Source organism: Callorhinus ursinus, unplaced genomic scaffold, assembly GCF_003265705.2.
Source record: "Callorhinus ursinus isolate GAN/ISIS: 27379988/994484 unplaced genomic scaffold, GSC_fseal_2.0 scaffold20, whole genome shotgun sequence".
Taxonomy (NCBI): domain Eukaryota; kingdom Metazoa; phylum Chordata; class Mammalia; order Carnivora; family Otariidae; genus Callorhinus; species Callorhinus ursinus.
The window spans coordinates 23497971-23523510 of record NW_027397082.1 but is presented as its reverse complement, the minus strand read 5'-3'; the positions used below and the strand labels follow the sequence as shown (position 1 = coordinate 23523510).

The window sequence follows — 25540 nt, the reverse complement described above, 5'->3', positions numbered from 1 at the left end:
TAAGTTCCTTCCTCCCATTTACCCTCTACAGCTGGACTTACAAAATCAAATGCCAGGCCGGTTGACATACCTAAGTAAAACATGTCCCCCCCCCAAAAAAAACCCCGATAAAATAATAAAGTCAATTAACTGTAAGTCTCAGTGCTTCGGAGGCTAAAGGGGGATGGGAAACTGGAGAGGCTTACTCTTTATAGAAAAGACAGCTGCAAATCACTTACTATTGCCATGTACAGATCTGGTTTCCTAAATCTGATTTTTCAAGAAATCTAGATTTTCATGTGTAAGCTCCGGACCTTTAAATGACAGCAACTTGGAAAAGAAAAAAAAGAACTGAAGCGAAACCATTTGGCAAGTGAGATTTGGATGACCAATCTGAGTGAGATATCTGCTGGACTGATACTATTTTCCTTTAAACTTGAAAATATTTAGGGTTGATTTTTTTTTTAGCTCTTTAAACTACAAACTGTCCAATATTAGATCTCAAATCCTACACTACCTCACTTTAGCCTGTTCATTATTCAGGTATACATACTTTATAACATATGAAAGTGTAGTTGTAACAGTATTACCTCAGTAAATACATGCTATATGTATTTTTAAAAACAGTACCCCTGTTGGGGCTCCTGGGTGGTTAAGTCCCGTTAAGCTTCCCACTCTTGATCATCTCTCTGGTCATGATCTCAGGGTCATGATCTCAGAGTCCTGAGATGGAGCCCTGCATCAGGCTCCCAGCTCAGCGGAGGGTTGGCTTGAGATGTTCCCTTCCATCTCCTTCTGTTCCTCCCCCAGCCCCTCTCTAAAATAAATAAATCTTAAAAAAAAAACCACACACACACACACACACACACACACAAAATAAAAAAAAAAAACAGTACCCCTGTGTGATAATTATTCCAGAAATTAAGTGAATTTAAGGAACAGCACAGATTACATATCTTTTGCACATGCACTCTTATTCTATTTAGCCTGTAACGTTTCTATTTACTAAAGTATTGCTTGACTTTGTCCTTCTTTCACCACTACCATTGTTCCTAAATTCCCATAGCAGAAGAGCCGTAGAAATTCAAGATGGGAAACCCGGCAAGGATTTTACTCAGAATAACAACATGGCCAAACGATTTCGAGGCTCGGACACATTTAGCGGTATGCAGTTATCTCAGCTGAGAAAGCGAGCAGAACTTCCCAGTTCTATTTCTACGTATGCCACAATGAACCAACATATCCTGGAACATTATGTTTGCAGCAGTTTCTTCACTTCCACATCTCCCCTTTCCCAAATATACAAGGCTGTCAGAAGTCTGAACCCCCTTCTAAGATTCCCTGGAGTCCAAGGGCCAAGCGCAAAGCCTGGCGCAGAGAGCCGCTAGAAAACATCTGTCGAATGTCTGAATGAATGAAAGCCTCCCTCACACCGCAGAGCTGCTTTCCTTACTAGCAAGTTTCCTAACTTCATGCCCGCCAGTTTCCCAGGACAAGTTTCAAAACACAGAACATTTTCACTTAACTCATTATTTTAACTCGAGGTGAGTCACTGGGAAAAGAAATGTAAGCTGTTTCGTTTATGAAGCAAAGATGACACCACACGAGTGAGCATGTCCTGCGTGCACTACCTCAAGGCTTTTAAAAGTATTAAATTGGTTACATTCATACCAAGCGCCGGAAAGAAAAAGAACCCCTTTAGGACGCCCCTTGGGATGCCACCCCCAAAGCGCCCGAAATCAAAGCCCTCTACTCCCGGCGCGGTCGAAGCGGCGGGTTGCGCGGGCGCCCGGAGCGCCACCATCCCCGCCGCCCGCCCCACACGCCGCGGAAGACCACAGGGCGCACCTGGACCGCGGACAGCGGGCGTGCGAGCGTGTCCTCCGGGACGCCTACCACTCCGGTTGTCGCCGCGGGCCCGCGTCGGCCGGGGAGCTCACGGCCGGTACTCACCCGTTGGGGATACTATTCTTCTTCACCATGACGCGAGAGCTGCGGGGCTTCCACGCGCCAGGACACCGCGCTCTCAGCTCTCTCCCAGAACAAACCCTCGGGCAGCTGCAGCCACTGAGGCACACAACCAGACCGCAGGTGATCAGAGCCGGCGCTCCTGCAGGCGCTAGAGGCCCAGGCCAGGGCGGGAGTGACAGGCTCCGACGCCTCAATTCTAGTCACAAGCCCAAGCAGCCGATGAACAGACGTAGCGCACCGAAGATTCCCGAAGGCGCACGCTCTGCGCTCGCCGGGGACCCAGCCGGCTCAGGGGCCGCACCGCGCATGCTCCCGGACGGCCTTGACGTCAATCCCCGAGGAGGGAGCGCTAGGCGGGCGGCGGGTTGCGACCGCGGTCGTGAGGAACGTTGCGGGGCGGTTAGTGACCTCTCAGAGTCCGCGATAAATGGTGCGTCCTGCCTTAGCTGTTCATAAATAGCAAGAGTGCCCTGTCCATCCAGGTGAATGTCATACTGCCTAGTAAAGCCCCCTGACCCCTCCCTGTCAGACACCCCGGTATCTTGTCTGGTTGGAGCCCTGCTCTGTGGACTAAAACTAGCGGCGGCCCCCTGGAACCAGACAGACCCGCACAGGCCGCTGGGACTTGTAGTCCCCAGAACCTGGCCGACCCGTCCCCGTCATTCCCTTGGGAAATTAAGTGGGTTGAGAACTACTCCATTTTGCAGCATTCGAGAGTAGTGCTTGATTTGCATCAAATCCAAGATCATGTTATTTATTGAGTGCCTATTTTGTGCTGAACATCTTGCTAGGATTGGTGGAGGATAGATGATAGATGAGTTTGGATCCCGGCACTCGTCCTCGCTTTAGGGTAGGCGGAAAGATGAACTTGCAGAGTAGGATGTAATGAACAAAAATAATGCTTTTGGAGGTCACAGAAGGGCCAGAGTCAGAAAAAAAAAAAAAATTCCCGGAAGATGTGGGATTTGAATCAGGCTTTGAGACGTGGAATGCTCTAGGTTAGAGGAAAGTTGCAAAAAAAATCGAAGGATGGTTGTGGGGGGGGAGTATAAAGAAGGTTGATCAGCCTATAGTCAAAGGTTTATGTTGGAGAGTGGTGAGCAGGGCTTAGGTGGGAGAGTAGACACGGCGGTCTTTTGGCCTTTCAGGAAGGGCCTAGTTTTGACTTTCTCTCCAGTTGAGACTCTTAAGTACAGGCACTGAGATATATTGTCAGGTTTAAGTATCACAGGACTTACCTGTGTCCAGTTTCTGGACATCGTGGCCCGTGTTGGTCTTTGAATTAATACTTTTTATAAATCCTGTAATTAACTTGAGAGTGGCAGAATTACATTACATCACGTGTGTGTGTGTGTGTGTGTGTGTGTGTGTGTGTGATATAACCTTTCAAAATATACCACAGTTTTTGTAACCTGTTTTGGCATTAATCGATCTCTATATACCTAAAGTCTCAAAGGAAGTGAATCCAAATCTTTCTTGACCTGTAAGAGCAGGTTATGGTGATTTGGGGGCTTAGTCCTGTATGCAGTGGATGATTTCGTTTTGATGCCTTTTGAAGACATATATAAATTCACAGAAAATCCTAAGAGGAGGTTATGGTGATTTGGGGGTTTAGTCCTGTGTGTGGTGGATGATTTCGTTCATGCCTTTTGAAGACATATATAAATTCACAGAAAATCCTTTGTCAGGCCACTTGTTCCTAGTTTTTTTATTTTAGAAAATAAGATTATAGTTAACTAAAAGGTATTCATTTTCAAATTTGTCAGGTAATGAAACACCTGGAAGTCATGATGCTCTCTGTAAAACATTGTGAAATAATGCTATTGTATTTACCTAGTTGTAGAATTTCTTTTTGTTAAATTCCACCTTTTCCATACCTTAGTACCAGTATATTTGCCATATATTTAATAAATTTTGATTTTGGCAAAATGCTATCCATTGCCTTAATTTTACCATAACTTTGAGTGAGACTTTAAGTTTTTTGTACAGCACCACAATGCAAATCAAAGAAGTGTGGAAAAGCATGATTTAAGAAACACTGCTATGAGGGAGTTCAGATGGGACTGATCATACTATGTGACAATAGATGAACTAAAATAAAGATAAAGTTGGATTTGAGCCTGAATTCAGTTCCGCTAAGGAAGGTGAATTAATACATTTGGAAAGATTTCCAGGAGCTCGGAGAAAACGAAAAGAGAAACAAATTCCTAGTTAGTTCATAATTAACCAAAGAAATATTACTAGATATCAGAATATGCATGTTGTGACCATTCCCTATGTTAGAGATTTTTCTGTAATTTTTTTCTGCTAACACTCCTGAAACCAAATGGCATATGACAGAAGTAATCAAGGTAATTTAATGTTAAATTTACACACAACATAAAATTTCATTTCAGGAATCACCATAGTGATAAAGGCACAACTGGTAAATTTGCAGAACCTAGAGATTTCTAAATGCTAAGCAAGAGGCAAACATTTATACACGTAAACTGCCTTCTGTTTGCTGTGAATCAGAAAAGGCTGAATGAACTACTTGACTTTAATTCTCAGGTTTTGACTATGGACCTCCAGGTCATCTGATACAAAAATAGCTAATCCTCAATTTCCTTACCCTTTAGAAAGAGCTTTAACTGCAAGAATTGCAAATTAACAATAACCTTGAAGAGAAGATTGGGTTTAACTGTTGGATCCTGAGTTTTTCAATAAAGAGAGTTGAATGCTGTAAGAAGGTAAAAGTCTGAATCACAATTTTTCCTTACTTCAGCAAGATTTTCAAAAAGGCAAATGCAATTTTTTTCCAGATCTTCAATTTTATTTATTATTTTGTCTATAATCATTTATTTATCTTATATCATTTATGGAACGATAAATGAACCAGGTTAGAAACATCTCCAGATCTACAAACCAGTACCTTGTTAAAAATTTTTTTAAATTTATTATAATTTAACTATCTATGGGATGTGCTGTCACTAAAGTTTCCCCTAGTGTAGCAGATAAAATTTTAGATGTACATATCAGCAAGCTAGGTATTGATTTGAAGGTTATTTTAGATGTTCTTGCAGAATGCAAAGTAAATTAAAAATTCTCTTTTCCTGGCATTATATTCCTGTTGTGCCTAATTTTGTCATGTTAGCAGGAAGAATCTTAAAGATATTTTAAAGAGTCTTAAATCAACTTCCTAAATGTCTATTTACTGGTTAAACAAAGAATTTAGTTAACTTAGACCTGATTTTCTTCTGTTTTCTGTTCTCTTCTATTACAGTATTTTTAATCATCTCTGGATTTCTCACCTGAATGTCCCATAAAGATCCATTAGCAACATCCAAAAACTGAACTTAACTGATCCCTACCCCAACTACATTCCTACTTTGACAATACTTGAAATGACGCTACCTCTCAGTGACTCAAACCAAAAACCTGGTTTGGTTCTTCCCTCACTTTGTCTTCTCCATGTAATTGCTCATGAAATCTTGTGATTTTTACCTTTTAAATGAAGCTCTCTCCACTTTCCATTCCCACTTGCATTTTTGATTCAGATCTCTAGCATTGGGACTATTATAATGGCCTCCTAACCAATCTTCCTGCCTCTGGTATATATCTCCATGTTTAATCAGATATTTTTTCTCACTAAAGTTTTATAGTTCTCAGAGAGTTCCCACATATTTTAATTGAAGTTATTCCTAAGTATTTTGAAAATGTTTTTGTTGTATTGCTATTATGAAAGTGATCTTTCTCTATTATATTTACATATAGGGAAGCTATTAGCTTTGACATATATTCCTCTTGTATTCTGCCACCTAACTTTCTAATTGTGTCTAAACTTTTTGATTGAGTGTCTTGGCTTTTCTTTGTGTAAAAACCTATCCTCTACAAACAATGATAACTTTGTCTTCTCTTTTCTAATAATTATACTTCTTACTTCTTTTATGTGTCTTATTACATTAACTGGAATTTTTACTATATACTAAAGGTGATAGCGTATTTCTTTGTTTAATTTCTAGTTAAATTTAAAAAATTAAGTAGCATACTTTTAAGTGTAACATCATACTTTCAGTAATATATCATCGTTAAGACTATTTCTTATTTATTTAGGAAGTGGAAATGAAAGAACCATCATGAAAAAGATCTCAAAGAGAAAAGAAGATATGAAAAAAAAGGTAAGGTATTAATGGCGATTATAAGAATCTTGATTATACTAATAGCCCAATTATAAATATAGGATAGTCCTGAACAATGTGATATATTTTGTTCTATATCCAAATCACATAGTTCGCATGTTAAAAAAATAATAAGCTTAAGAATGAATTATACTCTTTGGTGTGTTAGTTATGCCATAGTATTAGAAGTGAGTTATTTATTTATTCTCTTATGTAAATATTAATTCATTTACCTGTTCTCTCAGCCAGCGGTCCATTTTCTGCTTTGCTCCAAAAAAAAATTTTTTTTCTTTTTTTAGTGAGTAAATAAAACATATATAGGACCAATATCTACAGGTCTTTTAGAGTAACTCTAGTTACGATTCATATTTTATCCCTGTCTTCTAGAGGGATGGGAAGTTATGAAGAAGTGTGCAGAATCCTGGGAATGCTGGTTGAGATGATTGGAAATTAAAGGGAGACCTCTATCAATCACTTACTGTCCCTTGGTCCAGAATAGAATTAGGTATTTTTAATTGTGTTGAGGAAGATGCTGAACATCTAGTTTATGTTCTTAATAGTGTGATACAGGAAGCACTGGTGGATTTTGAAGTTCTTTCAGGAAGTCTGTAGACGAGACTCTTATTGTGATAATGGCTTTTATTTTAGTTGTTAGTTAAGGAGTCTTTTGCTATTGTATTTAAACTTAAAATGAAAACAAACTCATAATCTATATTGTTCTAAAAACAGACTTGACATTGCTAGTATGGTTTAATTTCAGAATATTGAAGCTTAAAAAACTTAAAAGGAAGTTTGAACATATCGAGTTTTTTTTATAATGGTAGGATATTCAATTAGAAATACCAATAGGCAACTAGAAATATGGTATTCAGGATAGCAGTCAAGGTTGGAAGCCTTGGAAGCAAGATTTGGGAAGCCCTGGGAATACGTCCACTCCCCAAAGCCTTGGAATGCGCCCGCATGTAAGCTATGAAGAGAAGTGTGACCATTGAAGAACACAGGGAGTAAGTGGCCAGAGAAGTAGAAGAGTAGAGAGCAATAATATAGAAAGTTTTCAGAAAATAAAGGTGCCCAACATTATCAGATGCTACAGAGTAATCAAGTAATAGCTAACATGGATAGAGTGTTGAGTTTCAAAGTATTTTCATATGTCTGGTTTTATTTGGCCCTCCTAAAAGATATGTAAAGTTGACAGTATACCAACACTAACAACTAACCATTGGATTTTATCATTAAAAGGTCCTTTTTGATATTACAGAGAGAAATTTCTTAATTTAAAAATCCACTGTATTTAAAGAGTTTATACAAATTGATAAAAAGATGAAACAGGAAAACAGGCAAAGGACATGAATTGGCATTTTAAAGGTGATGATTTTCAAAGGGCTGATGAACATATGAAAAGGTGTTCAATGCCAAAACAAAAAGATATAAGGTAACCTGCTCCCCCAAGTTTTTTGCAGATGTCAGAAGATAACAGTGCAGAAGAAAATGTAAACAAGCATCTCCAGAAAGGTTCTCAATAAGTATACCACAACTCTGATACTGCTGGTTTCTATTTTTTTAAAGATATAAATGACTAATCCTATCCTAAGGTTTCACCTGGGAACAGAAATTTCTTAAGAAATGAGTTCAAACAGAAACTAAACTTCCTAGATAATATAAGATGGGCTTAAGAAAATACATAATAAAGTCAACACATGTAATAAAACCAAATTTTGTTTTCTCTCCCTTTCTACAAACATGAAGAAGCCACTAGTGCTTGAGACTGTGTTAGTCCATAAACATGCATAGATACGGAACCTGCTTCAGGAAGCTCCAGATCTCAGGGAGAAACATATATAAATATGGTTGAAACCTGGTTCATTCATCCACCAAATATTTATTGAGACCTGACTTTGTGGCATCTGCCATTTTAAATTCTGGGAGTAGAGTATAAACAAACCAACTAGTAATTTTTAAACTTACCAAGGAATACTTGATTACAAAGTAATCTGCCTTTGGCTCAGGTCATGATCCCAGGGTTCCAGGATCGAACCCCTCATCAGGCTCCCTGCTCAGTGGGGAGCCCGCTTCTCCCTCTACCTTTCACCCTATTCATGCTCTCGCTTTCTCTCAAATAAATAAATAAAATATTTTAAAAAAAAGAATGAAGATTCTCATTACCTGTAGTGATTTAGTTTTATATTTACCCTTTATTTCCATTAGCCTCTATGCAATCTTTGAGTACTCAAAGAAGAAGAAAAAGAAAAATGCAAGGCAGAATAACCAATAGGCCCTCCATTTTCTACTGTACATAGGACTGCACCACCCCTGTCTTTCTCAGTCCATCTGGTGGATTATCTGGTGGATGAGCAGAAAATAACACATAACTTGGAGTGTACACACTACCTGGAACCTTGTTTATGCTCTATGTTTCATATCCTTTAAGAGCTGGCAAAAGTAGGGGTTGGCAGTATTGTACTGATTTTTCAGAACTGACATAAGTAGTTAAAATGGGTACCTAGAGACTTCTCTCTCTTCCTTTCAGATTCCGTTCTCTCCAGTTTAATCAGATTAAAGTAACCTGGCTTTGTTATTTGTATACTCTGCAGAACAGTCTACATAGAATATGACTGTTCAGATGCTTATCTGAGCTTACTTTTTTCTTTTTTTTCTTTTTTTTGACTAACTATAAAGGACTGTCTCCAATAGCTGAGGATATAAAAGGTAAGGGAAAAAGTTACAAAAAGAAGCAAGTTTCAGCCCTGTTTAGTCCAGATTGGAAAAGAGGGAAGGGACAACAGGCACTGGTCTTAGGTTCTAAGCACACATAGGGCAATGACCCAGCCTTCTTAATTGTCATGATCTTTAGAAATCCATGCAGTTTAGCTATTTAAGCACTTTTGCCGCTATTGCTGTTTTATTATAAGAAAGTGTCATGAACTCTGTATTATGTTGACTTCTTGATAGATTTAGATGCAGAAGAAAATCAAAATGTAATGGAAACGTTGAGAGGCAAAGTAAAAGAGAAGCTAAAAAATGCTAAGGTAATTCTTCTTTTTTCTTTCCTGTTTTCATATTTACTGTTTACTGAAATATGTATCATAATAAACTTTTCTTTGTCAAAAAAGAGTGAAAATTCAGCCTTCCATAGCTCCTCAATTCCCAAAAGCTTCAAGTTCTTTTCCATACTTTTTTTTCCAAACCTAAAGCCAAGAAAAGTTGAGTTGGTCATGGTAAGTATATATGACATCTCAAGGGAAAACATGTATATACTAGTTAAAAGAAAAGCATTGAGAAATCTTGATTTTTATCCATTTTGAATAAAAGACTTATGAGCACAAATATGTTTATATTTGTGAAGATTAAATTTTCCATACCATTTACTTATGTTGTGTTTCAGATTAATCAAGGTGAAAAATCCTCCCCTCAGCTACTCATTGATGAGAAGATATATCAGTGGCCTAAGGTAAATAATTTTTTAATATTTTTTAGAATAGTTTTATTGAGGTATATACTTTATATAGCAGAATATCACTGATTTTAAGTGTATGAATTAATGATTTTTAGTAAACTTACAGAATGATGCAGTCAACACTATAATCCAATGTTGTCACTCCACAAAGATCCCTCATACCAATTTGCAGCATTCTCTATTTGTACCTGACATTATTTTTATCCTAAAAAATTACAATAAAATATTATAGATGATCCCCGGCTTACAGATTTTGTTTTACAACTCAATATGTAATCACATTTTGAAACTTGAAATGACAAAACAACTCTGTTTTGGGGAACTATCTTATTTAGGGTAAAGGTTGCTGAACACCTTTAGCCAAAAGATTCCAAGTAAAATGTCTTAATTAGGATCGAAGTTTTATTTCTCTCTAGTTGTAAAAGGTAAGTAGTATAAACTGCTAGGAGAGTTCTGCCATCTTCAGCAGGTGGTTTCTATCTCAGAGTCCAGTGGGAAAGCTTCAGTGCCTTATTTGCTGGCCACAGGGAAAGAAGGAAAGAGCCAGAGGGTTGCAGATTGATCTCTTACAGGACAAGACCTGCAAGCTGCACACATTACTCCCCTTAAAGGAATGTGGGGAAAATATTTAGGTCCCCCACTAAAAGATTCTGTTATTAGAGATGGGGGAAAGACAATAATGGACAATTAGTCATTTCTTCCATAAGCAACAAGACTAACTCTACAAATTTTAAAATGCAAGGAATTTTTTAAAAATCATCTTTGTCTCCCCCACAATGCTCTTCTTGGGTGCTTAGTAAGAATTAATTAAATTTAAACATAAAAGCAGACTAAAAAAAAAAAAGATGTGTATACATGCTATTCAACAAATAAAAGTGTGCCTAATTTGGATTTATGTAACTGTGAATAATAAAAAATTGGAAGCTTGTCAAAGTTGGTCCAGGAGTGTCAAGAAAAGAGGTGAAAAAGAAGAGTTAGTGGCTTCTAAGACTCCCCATACCAACTGCTAGATAAGAGTATCTGCTTAGCAAGTGGTTTTGTGATGAGCAGAGATAAAGGGAAGTAAAGTACATACTGACAGTTTCGAAATGCGGCATTGTTGCAGGGTGAATAACTTTTTTAAAATTAATGTGACAGCTAAATTGTAGATACAAACAGGATATAAAATAAGCTTTGTATTTTATATATTTTTAAATTATTTGACTTCTAGTAACTATGAGTTTTACTTTTTATTATAGAATTAATTCCTTCCCAAATCTCCCTAAAAACAGTTCATTTTTAGTATGTGTGTGAGAAAGAAGTGCTAAGTGATTTACATTTAAAAGATTCAGACTTGACAGTACTGAAAAATGAAAGCTTATTTATCAGCAAATTTATAACTAAGGATATGCCCCTTTTAATGCCTTTTTTTTTTAAGATTTTATTTATTTATTTGACAGAGAGAGACACGGCAAGAGAGGGAACACAAGCAGGGGTAGTGGGAGAGGGAGAAGCAGGCTTCCCGCTGAGCAGGGAACCTGATGCGGGGCTTGATCCCAGGACTCTGGGATCATGACCCAAGCCGAAGGCAGCTTAACCGACTGAGCCACCCAGGCACCCCCCCCTTTAATACTTTTAACTGTCTATAACCGCAAAAGAATGTAGGTGGGCTGGGTGGTACTTGTGTGTGAGCGCACACATCCATGAGAGCATCCAAAAACAGGGAGAGAAAATAAAGATTTGCCCTGAGCCCCATTTTGATCACACTGTAAAGTATACTCTTAGTACTCTGGCTAGAGTGAAGAGATAGTTTGGGAGGCAGAGCATTTGGGCTCTACTTTATTCTGTTTCTTATTGTAGTTACCAGAACCTTCAAAACAAAACCCAAAAAATGTAATGAACTGAACAGACTCTTGCTGCTCCTTGCTCATGAATAAGATGACAGTTACTGTTTACCATATTACAGAAAAGTATTTCTTCCACTGATAAGAAGAAAAAATACTCTTTTCCACCCTAAATACTGGTCTGCTGTTGTTTACTCCACAGATCGAAGTCTCCCTGGATGAAGGTCTTTGGTTTTTCATGCCAAGTGGTGAAGAAGGCTCAGCTGTGGGCTGGTGTTCAGAGCAGGTCGGATCTGTTCCCTTCCTCTCATGTCCCAGGCAAATTAGCTCTTTATTAAAGGCATAGAATGAAATACTTGGATGGGAGATGAAATTTTTATTATTGAGCCACCCTCTTCTCTTTGAATTAAGAATCTGTTCAAAATGATAATTCCAAACATTTATTGAGTACTTACTGGATGCCCAATGTTGTACTAAATTTTTAATATGGATTACATCATTCAATCCTTATAGTAATTGCATGAGGCAAGTGTTACTGTAATGTCTACTTTAAACATGAGGAAGCTCAGGGATAGAAGGTGAAACATCAGTAGAGCTGGAAGCATTGGCTGTCAGCTCCAAAGCCTGTGTCTTCTTTTTCTTTTGTTGTTCCTGTCCTCCTCTCCAAGCGCCTCCCCCCCACCACCCAGTTCTCCGTAATCTCCGTTACTCTCCATAGTGCCTCATTCTTCATCCCTCCCAATCTGATCCCAGACCCTTCTAATTTCTAGCAGTTCTTCCCCATGCCTCCCAAATTCCTCAGCCCCCTGTTATTCCCCGGTGGTCCTCTCCTCCCATACCAGTCGATCTCATGGGTCTTTCCCATGACTGTCCATCCCTTTGCTCTCCCTGTCTGCTCCTCTTCCTCTACAGTTTCTCCAGTTCCTCTCTGCCTTAAGTCTCTGCATGGTTTCCTTGGTCCCCTCCCCCAGTACTACTGTCCCCTGGAGTTCTACCCAGGATCTTCTGACGCAGCTTAGCCTTGCCTAATCCCTCAGGCCTCCTGAGTCCCTCTTGGACACCCAATTTACTTTCCAGTCCTTTCCATCCCCCTTTCTTTTCAAACTGCCCAGTCTTTCATTCCTTCTTTGTTGGTTTTTCTACGATAAAAAGAGCTTTCTCTTTTAAAAGTTTAAGGAAAGTATGGTACATTATTTCTTAAAATGCGGAAAACCATGCGAAGAACCTAAAAATCACATGAAATCCCACTGCTCTGAGATAAACCACTATCATTTTTCACACATTTCTCAATGCTTATGCCCAGACTTGCACATACATGGACTTTTATATGAATAGAATCATATTTGTAAATGGCAATTCCATTTTTCCAGTTGCTCAGCCAAACCCTGGTGTCATCCTCAGGTCCTCTTTTACTAACAGACCTCATATACAATTCATCACAAATCCTGTTGGTTCTACCTTCAAAGTATTCCAGAATTTGACCCACCTTTCACTACTTCCACTGGTATAACCCTAGTCTAAGCCACCATAACCTCTCATCTGGATCATTGCCAGTGCCTCCCTCTGTTTTCACTAGTGCCCCAACAGTCTCTTTTCTATATCATACAGTGGTCAGAGTGCTCCTGTTAAAATCTAAGACAGATCATTCTTTTGCTTACACCTTCTAATAGTTTCCTATCTCACGTAAAATAAAAGCTAAAGTCCTCCAAAGCCTATGTGACCTGACCCCCTTGGTACCTCTTCGACCTCATTTCTTACCACTTTGCCCTTCTCCCACCAAACTCCAGCCAGATTGGCCTCCTTCCTATTTCTCACAACATGCAAAGGACTTTGCACCTTTTATTTGTCTAGAAAGCTCTTCCCTTATCCTCATGCTCTCTCTCTCACTACCTTTGGGTCTCTGTTCAAATGACACATCATCATTTAAGATACTGTATCTGACAACCCTATCTACAGTAGTACCCCCCACCCACCTAGGCTGGTATTCTCTATCCTCTTGTCTTGCTTTTTTTTTTTTCCTTCAACACACTTATCACCACCGAGCATATATTTCTATATCTTTTTGTTTATTTTCTTCCTGAAACATATTAGGCACTCAATGAATATTCCAATGAATATTGAATAAATGAGTTTCAAACATGTGCATGCTCTGCCAAGTCATCTGACCTCCTAGAGTCTCACAATATGGGTTAAGGAATGAGCTTTTCTGGGAAAATAAGAGAAGGTCCACCCAGAGGATACCAGGGTCAGGTACTGTGGTTATGGCTGCCTTTCCTTCCCAGAGGGCAGGCATGAGAGAAATTAGATCAGTGAGGCAAACAGGCTATTTGGGCTTTAGTAAGTCAGGTTTAGATGTGGGTTGTTTAGAGGCTTTGTCTTAAAAAGCCATTGCCCTGTACCTGGTGACTTTGAGGTCCATAGGAAACTATTGTCCTCATCACAGAGAGGAGAAAACCACTGTCTGCGAGGCTGAGTTTCTTCCTGCTGGGAGAAAAGGGAGTCCTGGTTCCAAATATGTTGTCTGGGCAGCCCAGAGTGAGGTCCAAGGTTATTTTCTGACAGTTCTACTTACACCACACTTAGCAAGGTGTGTTCCTGCGACATGGGGGGTAACATCTCTTTTTTACCAGACCATGCTCAGGTGTATCCATCTAGAGTTATGAATGGAAAGTTAGATGGATGCCTTCTAGCCTCATACTCCCTGTCACACAACACCTAATAGCACAGACACTGCTTTGCTGTGAGCTGCATAGTAAAGACCAGGAAGGTGATCTGGGAGAGCAGCTAGCCTTAGATTAAATGAGGAATAGTTGGTCAGATGGGGCTTATATTGGTTGAAATCCAGTTTGTCTCAGGCTAAAAATATAGGCCAATTGAATAGAATAAGGCTTATAAAAGTGACTTGTTTGGTCACAAATAAAAGGCTGGGATCCAAGATGAGGGCTGCCCTACTCAGCCGTCAGGACAAACCTTATCTCTGAAGGCCTGTTGTAAGCCCTGGTCCACACCAGGGGTATTATGAGGGATGCCTGATAATGGGAGCTCGAGCCCCTTTTGGTAGGTGATTGGAATCTTCAGAGATCCTCTGTGTAGAGATCCCCCAAATCTTGCTTCTAGATGTCAGTGTCATACCTGGTTTGAATTCTGGAAAAGATGTCACAAAGGTTTTTTGATATAAAATACTTTCTTGATTTCATGTTGGGGATAAGAGAGAGGGTGTGATGTCGTGATGACTTGATATGAACCTAAGTGTTGATTAACTATGTTAATTTCTTAATTTCGTCAGAGCTGGTCAAAGCCATGTAAGGCTCTCTATTCAAAGGAATTCTGTGATTATTTTTTAATTTAATTATTTATCTACAAATGTATGTTTTGGAAAATTGAGGGATTTTATTTGCATGACTCACACATTTTCTGTCTCCTTCTGTTTTTCAATATATGTAGATTTCAAATTAGATAAGTAAAGTCAATCAAGAATAAATTGATGATTTTTTTTGTGAGTGAAGAGACTCATATAAAATTTCTGATCCTGATATAAAAGTATCCATTTTTATATTTAGTAATACATGTGTTTTGATACCTATATTCAGATTGTTTGTAGTTTTTATAGTATCTATCATATTTCAGAATTTCACTATAATCACCCTGCCATAGACTTCTATGTTGAAACTTTTTTTTTCTTTTAAATACCATCCAGGGGCACCTGGGTGGCTCAGTCAGTTAGGCGGCTGCCTTCGGCTCAGGTCATGATCCCAGGGTCCTGGGATCGAGCCCCACGTCGGGTTCCTTGCTCAGCGGGGAGCCTGTTTCTCCCTCTCCCTCTCTCTCTGCCTGCCTGCCACTCCCCCTGCTTGTGCTCTCTCTCTCACTATCTCTCTCTCTCTCTGTCAAATAAATAAATAAAATCTTAAAAAATAACAATAATAAATAAATAAATATCATCCAGAAACCAGCATGACTGCTCCATATAATTTTAGGTAATACTGCTTTCTGAATGGTGAAAAAAAAAAATGCAGTTTAAGACTGCATGGCCTGATGTCTCTGGGCTTTGCCTTACACTGTGAATTCTCAGTGGTTGAAATGCCATAGTCCAATATCTCAGGTCGTTTTCCATGGGAGAGGAGGGACTTGAACTGTAGTTCTATTTCAGTTAGTCCTTCATTGTGAATTGCAAAGAAAGGTTATAGAAAAATCATACTGTATACTATTAAGCCTTAAATGAGTTCTTCGTATGTTCAATGAAATTTTATTATAACAGTTTCAGCTTGAACTTGAACTAGATGGCATGGCTCAAAGACAATTCACAGCAAGGTCCCAATACATCTCACTTATCTATATATAATCATGGGGACAGCATATTTACTTATTTTTTCTTTTTGTATTCAATAGAGATCGGTAAATGATAGTTACCCCAAACATTTTTCACCTGGTGATAATTTACAAAATTTTGCTGAAGGCCAAGATGAAGATTTTATGGAGGAAATCATTTCCCCAGATTTACTTGAAGTAAAAGCTGCTGAATATGAAGATAATCAAGAACAAATAAAAAAACAACAGGCAAACATTTTTGTGCCAAGTAATTCTCCAGGTAAAATTCTTTACAACAAAATATTTAAGTCATTAATGAATCATATTATAGAATAATAGCTTCTTTGTATGTTGGATAGATAAAAAGTACTGATCTAAAATTACAGAAAGTTTTCTTTATTTGTTCTTCAAATCTTCTCTGACTTTAAGGAAACTGGTTAAAAGATATCATTTATCATATATATATATTTAGACTTCCTACAAAACTTTAGTGGTAGGCTATATGATAGTTACCTTTTTTTCCTTGTTTTGTCAATACCAGTTTAATAATTTGGACTTCAAAGTAATATCTAGGTTTTGTTGTTAAGTGGTCAACCAGCGTAAACTGCCAAAAGATATGATTCCACGCATTTTAGAAGATGAAGGATTCTATATTCAGAGAAAGCCACAAATACATAAAAAGACCTGCAACAAAATGGAAGATCGCCTGCTTACCCTAGAAGAGGCAAGTGCGCCAGCTAATAAGTTACACCACTCATTGCTAGTATGTGACATTTGTTTTTAGTGAAATATTTTATTACAGTATTTCTTGAATATTTTTGATAGGGAAAGTGTTGGTTTGAAGAAAGTGGAGAAATTATGTCATTACCTTCACCCATTAGACAGTCATGGAATTTCAGGCTAACCACAAGCAAGAGATCTTTAAATCCAGCGCTAAAGACCATATTCAGAAAGGTAACCAACAACAGTTTATTTGTGATTATGGTTAGAAGAATTCTTATAATATCAGTTATAACTTATGTGTTTCTGGTGTTAATTCACCCTGTAAAGATATTAGTAAATCTAGTAATGTAATGGCAAGACTATGATGAAATGTAAAATAGCCATTAAAATTATGTTTTTGAAGAATATTCAGTGATACAGGAAATACTCAAAATGCAAAGTGAAAAAGCCGAATGCAAGTCATATATGACCCTAATTTTATAAAACAGATGATGAATGAATGAATGAATCAGTGAATCAATAAATACATACATATATGGGTAGGTAGATTAAAAGAGTGGGAAAATATATCAAATAATTTTCTCTGGATAGTAGGACATAGGATTTTTTATTTTCTTTCTTTCTCTATTTTCTGAATTTCAAAAATGAATGTATATTATACTCATAATCAAAGAAACAAAGTTTATATGTATTCTAAGACATTATGAAAAGTAACAGTCCGTTAACCTAATGAGAAGAAATATTTAGACAGAAATAGTGATATTTAAAAATTGGCTTGAAAATTTTAAATCAGAACTATGTACAAAAACTCAATTGCCCATTCATTTGCTTTAACCATTCCATACATAAGAAATATGGCTATAAGTAGATATAAAGTGGAAAAATACCTACTAAAAATACTTACAGGATATTATTCTTTATTCCCTCTGTTGCTTTGAACCTGTGAGTTACTTCTGCTCTTCCCAGTAATTCTATGCCTTCCTTCTATAGTTAATGCTTCTTCTTCATAATTGTTACCATTAGTTCTTGCATATTCCAAGAGCAGGGACATATTAATAGCAAGGGCACTTAGGTTGATACTTCTCAGCCTGAGGAAATGAGGGCTCTCCCTCAACTGAAGAGATTAATAGTTTTAGGCGTCTCCTTGTCTTTCCGTAACATGTAAGGATCTTCTTTATATATGGTATATGCTCTTTTCTTCCCTAGTTTCTATTTCTTTCCCAGAGAATTCAGGAAATAAAAAAATTTTTTCTTATATTGTGGTATGTTTTTCATCTCTTTATACTGCTTATAAATTATTCTCAGGACTTTCTAAAAATATACCAACACTTTGTGCTGCTAAGAAAACCTTTTATTATTTTACTATATAAAATGCATTTAAGCTTTAATTAATTTTCCCACTTCGATAAATTACAGAGGTATACAATTGTCTACCAGAACTTCTGATCATTTGATGAGCAGAGTTCTACCCAACCAGAAGCAAAAAAACTCAATGATGAGGATGTATAATTAGGTCCTTGGTCTTTTTATGTTCTTTTTCTTCATACTCTTTGCCTGATAATCCGAACTTCCATGGCTGCAACTACCATGTGCTTGCTGGTGACTCCCAAACATGTATCTTTCCCAGATCTCTGTCCTGATCCTCAATTGCATATATAGAATTGCTCTTAGAAAGCTCAATCTGGTGTCTCTCTTTTTTTTAAGATTTATTTATTTTAGAGGGGGGAGGGGCAGCAGGAGAGAGAGCGAGAGAGAGAGAGAGAGAGAATCTCAAGCAGACTCCACTGTATGCAGAGTCCGATGTGGGGCTCTGTTCTTACGACCCTGAGATCATGACCTGAGCCAAAATCAAGAGTTGGATGCTCAACCGACTGAGCCTCTCAGGGGCCCCTCAATCTGGTGTCTTAAGATCAGTACACCTAAAAGAGAATTGCCATTGCCTCAGTCAGAGGCAGTTTTGCTGTGAAACTAATGAATTTGAAGCTTAGGGTCCCTAACTTTGCAGAGGTCCCTTTCCAAGGCTCTGAGAGGGATTTTAGCAATGTGTTCATTTAGTTATCTTTACATACAGAAATATAAATATATCAAGTATATTAGCTTGGTCAATTTACATGAAGTCAACAAACCTGTGTAATCACCCTTGAGATCAAGGATAGAATATTACCAACATTCCAGAAGGCCCCCTCATGTCCTTTTCCAGTAACTATTTCCCCTCAAGGTAACTACTATTATAACTTCTACCACTGTAGATTACTCTTACCTGCTACTTTGCCTGTTTTACATAAATGTAATAATAGAGTAGGTATTCTATGTTGCTGCATGCAATAATAATTTGCTAATCTTCTTGCTATATAGAACTCCATTGTATGAAAAATATATTTGTTTTCTTTTTCTCTTCTCTGGGGAGAATTGTACAATATTGGTGTTATTTATTTCTTAAGTGTTTGGAAGAATTCACTGATGAATCCATTTTGGCCTGGAAATTTATTTGTGGGAATGTTTTTAATTATAGTTTCTTTAAAAAAATAAAAGACTGTCTCATGGAAAGAATCACATGTTCATGGATTGGAAAACTTAATATTGTTAAAATATCCATACTACCCAAAGCAGTCTACAAATTCAATGCAATCTCTATCAAAATCCCAATGGTATTTTTCAAAGAAACAGAAAAACAATCTTAAAATTCATATGGAACCACAAAGGACCCTGAATAGCCAAAACAATCTTGATAAAGAAGAATAAAGCTAGAAAGAATGGTATCATGATAATGGCAGAATAAGAGTTTTCTGTTGTCTTCCTCCCCAAAGTACACTGATTCTGACAATCGCCCATGGACAAGAGTGCCTTTGTGGAAGTTCGCAAGTCCAACGGAGAATTCTAGCATGCCCCTGAAGTGAAAAATAAATATATAAAATAAAAATCTGAGATGGGGTATTTTTTTTTAGGTCTAGAGTTCTAGATTGGATGTTATTTTGCTTTTAGCACTTTGAAGAGAGCTTTCCACTCTCTTTTGAATCTCATTGTTTCTATTGCAAAGCCATCTTTTTAAAAAAGTACTTATTTATTTATTTATTTGGGGGGGTGCCACTGAGGGAGAGGGAGGAGAGAATCTTAAGTAGAATCTATTCTCTGAACGGAACCAGACATGGAGCTTGATCTCACAATCCTGAGATTGTGACCTGAGGTAAAATCAAGAGTCAGACGTTTAACTGACTGAGCCACCCAGGTACCCCTTGAAAAGCCAATTTAAGTTTTATTTGCATTTTCAGTTTTTCTCTTTGGTTTTCAATAATTTCCACTGTAATATGTTAAGCTGTGAGTTTTTCAATATTTATTCTGCTTTAGGGTATTAGAACTTCCTGAATGTATGATTCCATCAGTTTTAGAAAAATTCTCAGCCATTTTCTTAGCAAATATGTCTGATACCTCAGTCTTCTCTTTTTGTTCTGGGACTTTAAGTACACATGTCCCTTGTGTCTTATTTTGCTTTTATTTTTTATTTTTTATTCCTTGTCTTCTCTCCAATCTTTAGACTGAATATTTTTTATTTGATCTGTCTTCTAGTTCACTTATCTAATTTTCTGCTCTGTTTTATCTCCTGTTAAATCCATCCAATGAATTCTTTCTCTTTATTCATTTCTTTTTTATTTAGAAAGATTTCTCCCTCTTCACCTTCAGAAAAAGTCCATTTTTGTGGTGTTTCTTTGCCCTTGTGCTCCTTCTATTTTAGGCTTAATTTCTAAAATATTTTTTTATTTTTAATTCTTTCTGTCACTTTCTGTCACCTCATTTCTGTTTTTCTAATTCTGATTTATGTTCTTAAATGTCATAAAAATTTTCTCAATGTCTTTTAGCTCATTCGAAAGTACATTTCTATTTTTTTTTAATATTTTATTTATTCATTTGAGACACAGAGATAGAGCATGAGCAGGGGGAGAGGCAGAGGGACAGGGAGAAGCAGGCTCCCCGCTGAGCCAGGAGCCCAATGTGGGGCTCGATCCCAGGACTCTGGGATCATGACCAGAGCCAAAGGCAGACGCTTAACCATCTAAGCCACCCAGGCACCCCCATTTCTATTTTTTTTATCTGTTTTTGGATTTCTTTCTGTTGTACTTTATGGGGTTATTATTTTGCTGTCTATTCATTTTTCTTATCTCTTTTTTTTTTTTTTAAAGATTTATCCATTTATTTGAGAGAGAGAGAGAGAGAGAGTGCACACAGGGGGAGGGGCAGAGGGAAATGGAGAGAGAGAATGTCAAGCAGACTCCCTGCTGAGCAGGGAGCCTGATGCAAGGCTCCATCCCAGGACCCAGAGATCATGACCTAAGCTGAAATCAAGAGTCAAATGCTTAACCAACTGAGCAACCCAGGCCCCCCCGATGGCTTTTCTAATAATGTTACAGAACTATGTTGTTTTTGTGTAGTGTTAAAAATATATATGGGCTGGATTTCTGAAATTTCTTGGCTGTATTTCCCTTCCCGTATATTTTTTTGTATCTTCTCTTTCCTTAATCTCTGTGATCGCTGGCCTTCTCAATTTTTATTCCACTCCTAGCAGTTTCTCTTTAGTGTGAAGACTTGTCCTAAAAATTCTGAGGAAGTAGATTCCTCTAAGCCCCTTTATTCCTCTCCAAAAGCCCTTGCACTCCCCACAGTTGGAGCAGACAAAACCTCTTCCAGTTTTAGCTGCTGTTTTTGAGTTGGCATGCTGCACTTTCTGGTGAGCAACTAACTGTTGGCTCTTTTGGGTTCTCCTGCTGTCAGGACCTTCAGATGCTTCACTGCTTCTCTGATTTCTTCCAAACAATCACCAACACTATGCAAGCTTTCTACTGTTGGTGGTTTGTCTCCATCCACTTGTATTTTGGGTTTCATGAGGGATTCTTGGAGATGTAGTTTTGTTATGGATCTTGTCCGTGGATTTTTGGCTTTGCTATCTAGTTGCTCTACATGCTTTAATGGTAGAGATTTGGGACTATCTAAAACTATAGTGCCACCATATTCCCAGAATCACCTGTCTAATGAATTCTTAATTTCAGTATATTTTTAGCTTTAAAATGTTGATTTGACATTTGATTCTTATGTATATATTCCAGTTTCCTCCTAGAATATGCCATGTTTTCATGTATTTTCTCTTTTACAAAACACATTAATGATAGCCACTTTAAAGTCCATATCTAGTAACTACAATATCTGGGTTCCTGAGAGTCTGTTTTTATTTTTTTTCCTCTTCATTTTGCTCATTTAGACTTGTCTTAATAAAAGACAAGGTCTATGACTATTGTATTGCAAATATTACATATGAAAAGTTATAAAAGCTCTAAAGATACCTTCTTTCAGAAAGGTTCTGTCCTTTGCTTTGTTACGCATATTGTGTGGGGATAATCATTTTAATCCAATTAGGGACTTAACTGATTTCAGCTGGGTTGCAGTTCTGTTAAGTCTCAGTCTGTATATTTGTCTTCTGTTTTCCTAATCTTTTTCCTGCTTGACTGCAGAGTAGGGTTTTCTTTCTTTCTTTCTTTCTTTCTTTCTTTCTTTCTTTCTTTCTTTCTTTCTTTCTCTCTCTCTCTCTCTCTCTCTCTCTCTCTTTCTTTCTTTCTTTCTTTTTTTTCTTTCTTTCTTTCTTCTTTCTTGTCAATTGCTAACACATATCCAAATGCTTAGCATATAGTAGACACTCAATGAGTGCTTATATTATATGTAATGCGACTTTTATGGTCCTAGTATACATTAGAAGAGAAGGACCTCAGTTGACTGGCATAATCTTAGAAAAGATTATTTTTTGCATGGTGCCTGTCATACCATGAGAAACTGGCAATGTCTCTGCCCCATCCTAATTTATAATACAACACATTCACTGACATTTTCTAAATGAGCCCCCTCCCTCCCCAATACACATACACACCCAACATTGCAATATCTTTCTGTTTTCTCCAGTTTGGTTACTAAAAACACCCATCTCCATTAAAAATAAAAATAAAAGAATGAAAGAGGGAGGAGAGAAAATCCCTAGTATTTATCTTACCTTGTTCTTTGCTATTATGTGGCATAACTTTTATACCTTATGGTGACAATATGTTTCATCTAAATTTTGCTGAAGATAAAGCACAGATATTTTAACAAAATTATATAACTGAGACCATTCTTAGGGAGAGAGATCCTTGAAACAATGGCAGTTTGTTGAATGAATGAATAAATGCATGCATGCATGCGTGAATGAATGAACCATCAGATAATAACAAATAAATGCAAAATATACAATTTTTGGAGAAATATTAACCACCATCCAGATTGACCTTTGTAACCACCAGAATCCCAAACTAGAAACCACTGGGCTGAACAAGTACCTTTTTCCTTAAGTGCATCTGTTCTGGCTTCATCCAAGCATAATTTCAGTTTTTCATGGACCTTTTAGACTTGGAAATAAATGGAAATGTCACTCACCAAGCATCTAAACTGAGTATTAAAATTCATTCTGTAGCATCCTTAACAGACGATGTTCTGGAATTTGCGTCAAATGCTCTGCCTGCTTTTCCCTTTTATCTTCTCCACATTTGTTACTCTGTCCAGCTAGCCTTAGAGGCAAGGCTCATTTGGGGTTTCTCACCAGAGTAAATGAAATATAAGGGCGACTGAAGCACAGGTAAGAGCTGCCCGAGTACCAAAGTCCTCTCTTTGCTGTTGCTTCTGCCACGTTCCTCCACCCCCGGTCTTCTTTGGCTGTGTGAGTTTTGCCTGACCATTTGACTATGCCCTTTACTCCCTCTTCTAACATTCTCTTATGAGTTTACGTAGATTTTACACTTGTCATCAGCTTGGATATTTTTGTGCATTTATCTGGCCTTTGACTTACTATTCCTAGATCTTTGTGCTTTTAGTCTAACTTAGTTCTAGAAGTTCACTTAATCCCCTCACTTAACTGATCACTGCAGAATCTGCTCAATAAGACAGTCCTCTCTAGCTTAGGAACTGTAATTTTTAAAAGTTTATTTATAATTTGGTTGCTTAACACCAAAACTGTTTATTTCATTGGTGTTTATGCCTGGTAAAGGACTATTTTACTACCAATTGACTAAATCTTATAAGTGGAATCAAGAGCAGGTTTTCCCCTCTTGAGTTGGTCCTTCCGTAGAGAATAGAGATTTATAAAGTAAGGATGAAACAAAAACAAATTTTATGACTCTTCTCTTGCCTTCCCTCAAAGCAGTGAGGAAACAGGGGAAGATTCCTAGCTCAGGAGAGAGTAGGGAGGGAGAAATGCAGGCATCATTCTGTGACCTGCCATCCTTGAGGATCTGCCATACCAGGCAGAGGTGGGACAGCAGTTTTTCAGTGTGACAGCAGTTGTTATAGCAATGGCACAGACAGGAAATCATGTTCTATTACACCAGACTGGTCCAGAGAGAGGGCTTGTGCTGTCTTTTTCAGGGGGATGCAGCCATGGATCTTACTGGGAGTGGCTAGGCATTCACAAACTAGACTATACATGCTAAGTAACCCATTAGCCCTCTCAAATTACATTGCTGAAAACAAGTCACATACATACTCAAACAAATGTGCTTAAATTCAGAATAGGGTACTAAAACATAATTGAATCATTTTGTATATAATTTAAGGCCCACAGACTTCAACTAATTTAGGGGCAATCTGTCAATTGCTAACACATATCCAAATGCTTAGCATATAGTAAACACTCAATGAGTGCTTATATTATTTGTATTTTTTGTATTATAAGTGGAGACAGTCTCATGTATAAAGAAAGATGGTCTCCTTAGCGCTTGCTTGAAGGGTCCGAGCCCCTCCAGGGAATTTTCCAGGGGATTACCAATATATTCACATAGGAACAGTGTTTTAGTAAGGGTTTACCACTTAACACTGGCCCATAGATGACTATTAAATCATAAGGTAGTTGTACTATTGACCCAACAGATCTAAACACCATTTGTCATAGTGTTGCCATAGGAAATCGTTGCAGGGCTTATAACTTGAAAGTCTAAACTCTACCAGCACACAACAGTAAAGTATCTGACAATAATTCATAGCAAGATTATTATAAAGTGGATGTAATATAAATATATTTTATGAAATCAAGGGCCATAATCAATTTCAAGGAAGAAGGACCAAATTATTGTTTATTGCTTTCTATATCCCTTAATTTTCTTTCTTTCTTTTTCTTATTAACATATAATGTATTATTTGTTTCAGGGGTACAGGTCTGTGATTCATCAGTCTTACACAATTCACAGTGCTCACCATATCCCTTAATTTTCTTACAATTAATGTGTTACTTTTACAAGGAAATTTATAATTTCAAAAGAAACACAAAGAATCAAATTAACATCGTGTACATATTTTTCTTTAAAAGGCAGTGAAACCTGATCTGGAAAACTCTATTAGGAACAAAATGGAAGGTCAAAGGGAAATGTACCAATTAGATCTCAACATTGTGGGTTTCCAATTCAGCCATCATCCTCTCTTCAATCAAGAACAAGTATTATGTGCTAGGCTGCTTCAACTTTGTGAGTGTTTCCAGGACAGGCAGCAACAGAATTTACCTCAGCTGCTTTATGAGAAGGTGAGAATGGCTTTCATTATATTTATAGAGTTAAACATTTAATATCGAAAGGGAAAACAAATAATACAGAGCAAGCTATCTCATATTCCCTTAGCATTTTAAATATTTAACCAATTAGAACAATAGTTGCTTTCAGTTTTTCTAAAAAGAAACTCTGGGTGTTGACTGGCCAGGGAGGTAGCCTCAAACATATCCTGCAGGATATTTAGTACTTATAAATGGTTCACTAATCAGTGGTATTCTTGGTCCCATGATTCAAGAAGAGTATTTGAAAAGGTTAAAAGAGGCATATGGTTGTTTTAAGTCTTCTAATAAAGTATTTTTGATAAAAATATTCGAGATCTTGATGGGGCGCCTGGGTGGCTCAGTTGTTAAGCGTCTGCCTTTGGCTTGGGTCATGATCTCAGGGTCCTGGGATCAAGCCCCGCATCGGGTTCTCTGCTCCGCGGGAAGCCTGCTTCTCCCTCTCCCACTCCCCCTGCTTGTGTTCCCTCTCTCGCTGTGTCTCTCTCTGTCAAATAAATAAATAAAATCTTAAAAAAAAATT

The 25540-nt window shown here is 37.6% G+C and overlaps 2 protein-coding genes across 2 annotated transcripts in view; one reads left to right on the top strand and one right to left on the bottom strand.

Annotated features, from left to right (window-relative positions):
• LOC112830854 (uncharacterized) overlaps positions 1–2219 on the bottom strand; it is a 49352-nt gene extending 47133 nt beyond the window's left edge. Inside the window, exon 1 of the mRNA XM_073904408.1 lies at positions 1933–2219. Within this exon, the coding sequence (XP_073760509.1) occupies positions 1933–1961 (29 nt within the window). The 5' untranslated portion in view covers positions 1962–2219. The remainder of the gene's footprint in view (positions 1–1932) is intronic.
• Positions 2220–2282: 63 nt separating this feature from the next.
• CC2D2B (coiled-coil and C2 domain containing 2B) overlaps positions 2283–25540 on the top strand; it is a 103339-nt gene continuing 80081 nt past the window's right edge. The window contains exons 1-10 of the mRNA XM_073904400.1: positions 2283–2432; positions 4569–4679; positions 6043–6107; positions 9063–9133; positions 9490–9555; positions 11587–11670; positions 15774–15972; positions 16280–16416; positions 16518–16646; positions 24784–24993. Of these exons, the coding sequence (XP_073760501.1) occupies positions 9086–9133; positions 9490–9555; positions 11587–11670; positions 15774–15972; positions 16280–16416; positions 16518–16646; positions 24784–24993 (873 nt within the window). The 5' untranslated portion in view covers positions 2283–2432; positions 4569–4679; positions 6043–6107; positions 9063–9085. The remainder of the gene's footprint in view (positions 2433–4568; positions 4680–6042; positions 6108–9062; positions 9134–9489; positions 9556–11586; positions 11671–15773; positions 15973–16279; positions 16417–16517; positions 16647–24783; positions 24994–25540) is intronic.